Below are 10412 nucleotides of genomic sequence, written 5' to 3' on the forward strand. Positions count from 1 at the left end.
CACTCTGTACTGAGATATACTACTAGCCCTATTTTAGACATTGTTATGGGTCTTCATGCATGCTAGGCAAGCAGTCTACCACCAGGCAAAACTCCAATCCTGGAATATATTTTGTTTTTTTCCTCCCAGTCCTAGGCTTGAGCTCAGGGCCTGAGCCCTGGCCTTGGACTTTCTTAAGGCTAGAGCTCTATCACTAGAGCCTCAGCACCATTTCTGGCTTTTTTTCTATGTATGTAGTACTGAGGAATCAAACCTCGGTCTTTGTACATGCTAGGTAAGCACTCTACCACTAGGCCAAACTCCCGGCCTGGCTATGAACTTTTGTGCTAACGGCTTGTGCTCTATCACTGAAAGCACAGCTCCACTTTCTGGCCTTTTGGAGATTAATTGGAGGTAAAAAATCTCACTGACTTTCCTGCCTGGGCTGGCTTCAAACTATGATCCTCAGATCTCAGCCTCCTGACTAGTTAGAATTACAAGCATGAACCAGCAAGCACTGAGCCTTGTTGTGGATTTTATAAATCATATGTTACCCAACGTAACTCACTACCTCAAATAATCAAAATAAAAGGTAACAAAAAGTCAGGCATCAGTGACTTACACCTGCAACTCTAGCTACTCAAAAGGCTGAAATCTGAGGATGGATGTTCAAAGCCAGCCCAGGTAGTAAAGTCCATGATCCTTGGATCTCAGCCTGCAAAGTAGGTAAGATTACAAGTGTAGCTGGGTGCTGAGATCTGAGGATTGCAGTTCAAAGCTCGTCTGAGCAGGAAATTCCTTGAGACTCATCTCCAATTAACAAGCAGAAAGCTGGAAGTGGACCGAGGCCTCACATGGTAGAGTGCTAGCCTTGAGCCAAAAACCTCATGGACAAACATCCTGAGTTCAAGCCCCCGGACTAGCACCCCCAAAAAAAACTACAGGTATAATAAGTCAATGTAATCTTTCTACCTAGACTGCCCTCTCTCACACAGCCATCCCGTAAATGCTATTCATTTCAGATGCAATGAGTACCATTTCCTTTCCAAGATGTCCGTAAAGCTAGGGTTTCCTTTTTATCTGATTGCTAGCAAAAGCAAAGACTAAGCACTTGTTGACTTCCCAATCTCTCTTCCAATATCAAGATAACTTAAGGGAGAGTTCGAGAAAAGGAGTTCCGTGGTCCAAAAGGAAATGTACTCTTGGGGCCGGGGGTTTGGCCTAGTGGTAGAGTGCCTGCCTAGCATGCACAAAGACCCGGGTTCAATTCCTCGGCACCACATACATAGGAAAAAAGCTGGAAGTGGTGCTGAGGCTCAAGTGGTAGAGCTCTAGCCTTGAGAAAGTCCAAGGACAGGGTTCATGCCCTGAGCTCAAGCCCAGGACTGGCAAAAAAAAACCAAAAACAAAAACAAAAAAAAAGAAATGTACTCTTTACCTGACTTAACTGTAAGCTCTCTATATACCACCTTTATAATAACAATTTTTAAAAAATAAAGAAAGCCAGTGCTGGTGGCTCATGTCTGTAATCCTAGCTACTCAGGATGCTGAGATCTGAGGATCAAGGTTCAAAGCTAACCCAGGCACCAAAGTCTCCAATTAACAATGAGAAAACCAAAAGTGGCACTGTGGCTCAAGTGGTAGAGTGTTAGCCTTGAGCATCAGAGTTCAGGGGCAGCACCCAGGCCTAGAGTTCAAGCCCCATGACCAACAAAAATAATAATAATAAATTAAGGAATACTTTAAGGTATGAATTTTTACTGCCCTTTTACACCCATGCCCAAGGCCTACCACGCCCCTTCACTTAGCTACCCAGGATTGGATGAACTCCATGCACTTGCCCAGAATCAGAGTGCAAGGTACTGGTAGAGAAACTGATGCCAAGCCAATGATTTCATATACACGGTGTAGAAAAGTGAACAAGAGAACAGGATTCCAGAATAGCTAAATTAAGCCAAAACAAAGATCCAGAGACAGGATCTGAAAGTAGTGGCTAAAGGGCAAAATTCAAAGAACCTATCCTCAAAGGCAAAAAGGGCAATGGATAAATAGATTAGAACTAATGGAGGCCTTTCACATGTATCACCCACAAATAGGAAAGGACATAAACATACCAGAGCAATCTTTTCAAAGTGAACAGTTTGCAATAAAATGGTTTACTTTCCAGTAAATGTTTGCACATTCATACACCACACTCTACACAGATTAACAACCAAATTGTGTGATTGTGTGTGTGTGTGTGTGTGTGTATTACATTATAGTGGGGGGAGGGACAGAATGGATGGACACACACTAAATAAACTTTGCCTCATTGCTATCTTTCTCCTGACCTGGCCAAAAGGTGATAAAATAGAAACAATTAACATTTGGGCCAGGAGTTTTGCCTAGTGGTAGAGTGCTTGCCTGGGTTCAGTTCCTTGGTAACATATATACAGAAAATGGCACAAGTGGTGCTGTGGCTCAAATGGTAGAGTGCTAGCCTAGATGGTAGAGTGCTAGCCTAGAGAAAGCCCAGGTACAGTGATCAGGCCCTGAGTTCAAGCCCCAGGATCAGCAGAAAAAAATTAACATTTTATACAAGCAGAGTTTTGATTACAGGAATTTTGGGGGGGGGGCACAGTACTAGAGTTTAAAGTCAAGACTCATGCTTGCTAGTCAGACACTCTACCATTTGAGCAGGGCCCCCACAATCAATTGTTTGTTGGGGTTTTTTGTTTTGTGTTTTTTTTGTCAGTCTTGGGGCTTGAATTCTGGGCCTGGGTGCTGTCCCCGAACTCTTCAGCTCAAGGACCCTACCACTTGAGCCACAGTTCCACTTCCGGTTTTCTGGTGGTTAACTGGAGATAAAAGTTTCATGAACTTGGGCTGGGAGTTTGGCCTAGTGGTAGAGTGCTTGCCTAGCATGCATGACCCAGGGTCGATTCCTCAGTACCACATACATAGAAAAAAGCCGGAAATGGTGCTGAGGCTCAAGTGGTAGAGCTCTAGTCTTGAGAAAGTCCAAGGACAGTGCTCAGGCCCTGAGCTCAAGCCCAGGACTGGCAAAAAAAAAAGTTTCATGAACTTTTGTGCCCTGGCTGGCTATGAACCAAGATCCTCAGATCATAGCCTCCTGAGTAGCTAGGATTACAGGTTTGAGCCATAGCCCAGCAATCCATTGTTTATAAATTAACTGAATGGAATAGCTCATAAAAATTCATTGTATAAATGGCAAAGCAAAGATAAATGGATTTTTCAAAGTGAAACAAGCAGTGAGGGAGCAGTTACACCTAAAAATCTAGCTTTGGCTCACTATTTGGGGTTCACACATACCAGCACTTCTCAAATTACTGAGGTTCAGGATGTCTTTACATTGTTAAAAATAGTAATACAATAAAAAGGTCGGCACTGGTTTCTCACACTTGTAATCCTAGCTACTCAGGATGCTGAGATCTGAGGATCGTGCTTCAAAGCCAGACCAAGTAGGAAAGTCTGTGAGACTCTCATCTCCCATTAATCACCAGAAAACTGGAAATGGTACTGTGGCTCAATGTGGTAGAATATTACTAGCCTCGAGCAAAAGAGGTGAGGGACAGTGCCCAGACCCTGAATTCTAGTTCTGTGATCGACAAAAATAAACAACCCCCCCAAAAAAGAAAAGATTTAGTTTATTGTTTTGTTTTGGTTTTGGTGCTGGGGCTTGAACTCATCCTGGGCATTGTTCCACAGCTTTTGTCCCCAAGGCTAGTGCTCTACCACTTGAGTTACAAGTCCACCTCCAGCATTTTGGTGACTAATTGGAGATAAGAGTCTCACAGACTTCCGGCCTTCAGATTCTGATCCTCTGATCTCAGCTTCCAGAGCAGCTAGAATTACAGGCCTAAGCCACTGGCACCTAGCTAGTTTACTGTCATTTAAGCACTGCTGTTCACACTGGGCATGGTGGGGAACACCCTGCAATTCCAACACTCAGCAAAATGAGGCCTGAATATGACAACTTTTCATAGCAAGACCAAAAATCTGCTGAGGTAAGCATCTTACTTCCTTCAATATCTGTTGAAGTTCCTATTACAAATAAGAAATGGAGATTAAACATACTGAATGTCAGCTATGTCAAGCACACCTGGATAGGTACATGAATAAGCAAATACTACAGGCCACTTGTAGAATACAGAAATATCACAAACTCATGCCTGTAATCCTAGGTACATACAAAGCTGAGATCTGAGTCTCACAGTTCAAAGCCAACCTGGGCAATAAAGTCTGTGAGATTCTTATTTCCAATTAACTACCAAAAGAATAAGAAGTAGAGATGTGGCTCAAGTGGCAGAGCACCAGCCTTGAGTCAAAAAAGCTAAAGGATATCACACAGTCCCTGAGTTCAATCCCTAGTACTGGCACAAAAACAAAACTATATTTATATATATATATATATGTATTATCTTACATATAATATTATGTAACACTATATATATTACATAATATATACATAATAACACATAATGATGTATATTGTATAATATATATATATATATATATATATATGACACAATTGATAGTTCATGGCTAACTATACCAAAGGTTGGCAGTAATAAGAGGTAGTCTAGGGCCGGAAGTTTGGCCTAATGGTAAAGTGCTTGTCTAGCATGCACGAAGACCTGAGTTTGATTCCTCAGTACCACCTACATCGAAAGTGGTGCAAAAAACAAGAGCTAGTCTAACCGAAATTATGTGAAACTATGAAAACTAAAATTATGAAAACCAAAATGGTTTTCACCGCAGCCCATAATACTTATGAATATTTGCTAAAAAAAAAAACTTAGAAAGTTTGTACTTTCTCCCATTCCACAAGTGTGACCTAACACTATTTATATACACATAGAAAAAATGTGAAATATTTTACAGATAACATTTTTCAAAAGTAAGGTTATTGGGGCCGGGAGTTTGGCCTAGTAGTAGAGTGCTTGCCTAGCATGGGTAAAAATTAGAGTTCAATTCCTTGGTACCACGTACATAGAAAAAACTGAAAGTGGTGTTGTGGCTCAAGTGGTAGGGCTCTAGTCTTAAAAAAGTCCAAGGACAGTGCCCAGGTCTTGAGCTCCAGCCTGGGACTGGCAAAAAAAAAAGGAAAAAAGAAAAGAAAGAACCTGAATACGTATTTAGTTTATGATTTAGCTAGGTCAATCGTTTATTTTCCTTCTTATCGCCTTTTGGCAATTTTTCTACCAAAGAATCCTAACATACACACACACACACACACACACACACACACACACACACACACACACATACACCATAGAAGATATATATATGTGTGTGTGTGTATGTATGTATATACTTGTACCACGTAAAATAAAAACTACTATCCAATATCAAAGTAATAATAATGCATAGACTTGCTCATATTATATTTTTGCTTCACAGTGAAAGACAATCAAGCCAGGCATGACGGTTCACACCAGTAATCCCAGCACTTAGGAGGCAAGGCCTATTCTATTCCAGGACAGGTTGGGCTAAGTAGATCTTCTCAAAGACTGGTAGCAATGGAGAGGAAGAAGGAAAAAGAGAATGAATCTAGAGTACTGAAGGAGCCAATGTAGCTGTCAGATTATATTAACTGACTACAGCTTCGGGGATAATACTTTAGATCGTGACAGTTCCGAAGGCCCCCACCACCTGAATCATTGAATGTTACACTTCTTAATGAATTCCGTACATTTATATATGTAACTCTTTACAAGGGATTTTCCACACGGCTTAAGATATTCCTGGATTTAAGTGTTTCATTATTTCATACAGAGTACTTCTGGATATTAAAAACAGAGCATTCATTATGGTTAGGCAGCAGTGGCTTATGCTGTCTAATCTAGGAGGATGACAGTTCAGCGTCAGCATAAGCAGAAAAGTTCACAAGACACAACCTCAGAAATTGGCAGCAGAGATCTAAAACACAAACATTCTTGATAACATATAAACAGTCTATGCATATATACACAAACTGACTAAAGCTAGTACACCTAGAAGATGAGGCCAAAGCTGTAACTCATCTGAACAAGTAATGTACTGTTTACCAAGATGAATACCAGGAAGTAGAAGCTCATCTGGGGGAGAGAGAAAAAAAGCGGGCTCCTGGAGAGAGGAAGGGAGAGCAAGTGCAGTCATATTCAAAGGGCATTATGTAAAACATACACTTCCTAACTTAAGGGGGATAGGAAAAGATGGTAGAGAGAAGGATGGAAGAAGTGACGTCAATCAAGATGTACTGTATTTATAATCTGACTTATGGAATTGTAACCTCTTTGTATAATCACTTAATTAAAAAGGAAAAGAAAGGCTGGGAAGGTGGCTTAATGAATGGTATAGTGCTTGCCTAGCATGCATGAAACCCTGGGTTCGTTGCCTCAATACCACATACAAGAAAAACCCAGAAGTGGCATTGTGGCTCAAGTGGTAGAGCACTAGCCTTGAGCATAACAGAGAGGCTCAGGGACAGAGCCCATGCCGAGTTCAAGCTCCAGGACTGGCAAAAAAAATCTGTTTCAGTTACTGCTTTACAAATAAAATGGGAAAATCCAGTACTCCCTCAGAAGGATACTGTGAGGAATAATCAACATTGTACAGAAACACAAGGACATGCACTCAGCCTTAATTATGATTATTAACCTCATCATCAGATCTAAAAAATTCAAGAGCAGTAAGGAAAACTGACCCTGGAAAAAAGGACCTATCCTACTTGAAAATTCCTTCTTTTCTGCAATACTAGGGTTTCTCAAGATTGCCCAGCAAGAGCACACAGACACACCCCCAGGAGTGTAATCCAAAATTCCATACATAATTTGTCCACACAAAGAAAATGGGGTAGGAGGTGGGCCTGATGGTTTTGGGGGTAGCAATGGGACTTGCCTATTCCAGCTACTAGGTAGGCTGAGGTGGGAAGATAAAGCCCAGGAGTTGAAAGCTAGCTTGAGCAACACAGAAAGATTCGGTCTCCTTTCACAAGGAAACGTCAACCTTCAGAAGGAAAGAAGGGAGGGAAGGAAGAAATGGAATGGAGTGGAAAGGAAGGGAAGGAGGGGAGATGGCGAGGGAAAGGAAGGGAAGGGAAGCGAGAGGGAGAGGGAAGGGGAGGAGAAGTAAGAGAAAAGAAACTAGGAGAAAATCGGTAGCACCTTGGTTTTGTTTTTGGTTTCGTTTGTTCATCGGAGACTAGGTTTCATTCGGTTGGCTAAGGCTGATCTGGAACTTGCGAGCTCAAAGTGGCTGCAGTCTTGCCCAGCACGAAGGCTGCAGGCACACCACCCTGCAGGGCTCCCAACTAAGGTTTTGTTTTTCGGGTTTTTTTGTTCTCCAGACACCTTTTCACGACGTAGCTTGGGTGGTCCTCAACTCCCAATCCGGAATGCTGAATAGAAGTATAAGCATTTAGCTGTGCTACTGCAATGCTTGGCTTTAAACGTAGGGTTTCTGAAGCACATTTAACTAGAAGCTACACTATGTGTTCTTAGGAACATGGAGGCCCGATAACAACCAGCCAAGAAGTTGTGCTGGACACGTCTTCCGTCCCAAATAGCCTATGAATAAAGACTTGTTATCCTTGAGGCAATTAGCAGGAATTGAGAAAGGAAGCAACCATGTTTACACAACTCAAGCTCTAGAGTGGCAGAATTAAAGTCGATTCACCCCCCCCCCCCCACACACACACACATACACGTATGGAAACCATCTATGTATTGCTTGTTCATGCAGCAAAACACGTTATTGGCTCACTCTCCAATTCTCCATTCTGAAAGTGTACTACAGACATAATATCCCACTGTAATAGTAAGTCCAAAGCACATATTTGTCAAGTGTGGAGACAAAATCGTGGTCCTTGCTCCCCGGTCATTTGGTTTCGCTACTAGGTAGTAAGGATGTAACACGCGGGAGTAAAATTCATTAATTCGCTCCGTGGAATGAAAAGTCAGATCAACTATTTGAAAAGCAAGCCAGCTACCTGCGTGAAAGTGGTATACATTTCCCATTCACGGTCCAACTGTCAAGCAGCAAATCACAAACACGCGTGAAAACCCGCGTGAACCTTATAAACCTCCTTGATTGATAACAGACAGCCTGCCAGCCAACATACCCTTGCTATAAATCTTCCTTCCCACGAGCCCCCGTTAATCCGCTCCCCGTGCCCTTCTGGAACAAGTAAAAATAGAGTCTGATTACTTCGATAGGAAATTTGTCCACTAGGTAGGAAGAGGTACCCAAAAAACAAAAACAAAAAATAATCAAATCTTTTGAAGTCCCACTGAAAGCCGGACTTCACAAAGAAAGTAGTATTACTCAGGTTTTGAGGAAGCAAAAACCTTGCACCACCACCACCACCCCCCCACCCCGCGGTCCACTGCAGGAATAAATCTAAGGATACTGCTAAGGTTTCGAAGTCTAGAAGGAATCGAAATACCTGGGAAAGATGTATCCTAAAGTGCCCCTCCCCTCCTCCAATCTCCAGAGGCTGCAAGGAGGGCCGACGACCGGTGGGGGAGAGGAGGGGAGGAAAAATAAATCCCGCACAACCCGGTACTTCCCGTCTCCAGCAGTGTAAACGCCACTAAGTCGTCCCAGGCTCTCGCATCCTCCTGCCACCCCTCCCCCCTTCCCACCCTGCCCCCCCTTCACTCCCGCGCGCTTCTTTCCCCCACGCAGTTTCTTTAGGCCCAAAGATTAAGAAGAACGATCAAGATGCCAAAGACCGCCCCCGACTTCGGGGTCTCAATCCAATCCCACCAAGCACCTACGAAATAAACAACACGAGGCCAACCGAAAGCTGTAGACCGCTTTCCAAGAGGTGGAAGAGGCGTCCTTTCCACCCCCACCCCCACCCCCCCTCACCTCACCCCGCGCACCCCCAAAGCACATGCTGCGCCGTCCCCCCCACCACCACCACCACCTCCCCATCCCATCCCAGGTACCAACACCGTCCCTACCACCACCCCACCCCACTCAGCCCGGACAGTAACCTTCTCGTGGAAAAGAGAAAATGATGCCGCTCACCGCTAAGCACCACTCGGGCGTCACCCCCAACAAGACAAAAAAAAAAGTCCATTTACAAGAGAACTCCCTCCCTCCCCCCGCCTCCGCCCCAAACTCGCTTGGGTGCCCCGGGCGTGATCTGCTCACCAAGGGTCCATGACAAGGGAGTGGCGTTTTTACCTCGTGGGCTCAGCGGTCATGTTTTGGTTTGGTTTTGGTTTTGGTTTTTTTTTTGGTTGGTTGGTTTGGGTTGGGTTTTTGTTTTTTGTTTTTTTTTTAAGCTGGAAACGCCTGGGCGACTTCTGTGACCCTCGGGCGCCGCTCTGCACTGCCTGGCGTTCGAGGCCCGGTCGAACTGCACGCGCGAATCGGACGAGTTGCCTGCCAGCTGGTGCTTGGATGGTCGCCCCCCAGCTCAAAAGCCGTCACCACTGCCACCGCCACAGGAGCCGCGGAAACAAAGCGACGCCGCCGCCGCCGCCATTTTGTTGGGCCGAGGCTAAGGCAGGAGAATTGGCGCGTCCTTCCTCTTCCTTTTTCCGGCCTCCATTGGCTACCTCCTCCCCAGCGCCGAGTCTCATTGGCTACGGAAATTCACCTTCTTTGGGGGCCTGTTGCTAAGGCGGTCGACGTCATTTGATTTCCCCCCCCTCCCCTCCACCTTTGCTCGGAGGGTCCAAAACGATCCTCGTTGACCTGAAAATGCTAAATGACTAAATGACGTGTGCACTCTTGATTCCCTAAAAAGCTCCTTTGGATCCATCGCTCTTCCCTTCGATCTAATGGGTGAAACGGTAGAAAGCAAGGGTCGTTTATTGGGAATTTACTATGTGCCCGGCACTACACTCATCTTTTCTCTGTGTCAGCATTTGCGATCCCTTGCACCCTGTCAAATCAGACCTATATTTTTTCAGATGAGGAAACCAACACACAAAATTACAAAGCAGTGTAAATATCACACCAGGTATTGCCCTCTGTCTTGATTTTTGGGTATTTTTCCCCCTCTTTCCTTCCCCCTTTTTTTTTCTTTTCCAATTGACCCCAGGACCTGGCACGGCACCTACTACAATACGTGTTATACCACTGAGCTACACCCCTAACCTACAGTCTCAATCACTAATCTATAGTACCATCGAATATAAATACATTTTTATTATTCCAGTATAACAGCACTTTCCGGACTACTTGATATGGAATATTTCACATGCCAACATGCTTCCAAATATATATACATACATTTATGTATATCTTCATGTACATGACACATAGCCTCCTTAAGATCTGCATACTATTCTTTCTACATTAAATAAACTAAACTGCCACTTGCAGCTAGCATCACATCAGTCGGCCATTTTCCCAGTTCCATGCGATAAGGGAACAACCACCCAATCTACATATTTTCCCCCTTTACAGAAAAGGTTTAACGACATACTCCA

General features: G+C 43.9%; 1 protein-coding gene across 3 annotated transcripts in view; it reads right to left on the bottom strand.

The window, feature by feature from the left end:
• Positions 1–9535, bottom strand: part of Atrx (ATRX chromatin remodeler) — a 183493-nt gene extending 173958 nt beyond the window's left edge. For 2 of the 3 annotated variants that reach the window (XM_090326029.1, XM_090326027.1), the window contains exon 1: positions 9157–9535. In XM_090326029.1, the coding sequence (XP_090182155.1) occupies positions 9157–9176 (20 nt within the window). In that variant the 5' untranslated portion in view covers positions 9177–9535. Of the gene's footprint in view, positions 1–9123 lie in introns of all 3 variants that reach the window. The other variant, XM_090326028.1, reaches the window with a different exon arrangement.
• Between the last annotated feature and the right edge of the window lie 877 nt (positions 9536–10412).

Source organism: Megascapheus bottae, chromosome X, assembly GCF_031878675.1.
Source record: "Megascapheus bottae isolate mThoBot1 chromosome X, mThoBot2.hap1, whole genome shotgun sequence".
NCBI lineage: Eukaryota > Metazoa > Chordata > Mammalia > Rodentia > Geomyidae > Megascapheus > Megascapheus bottae.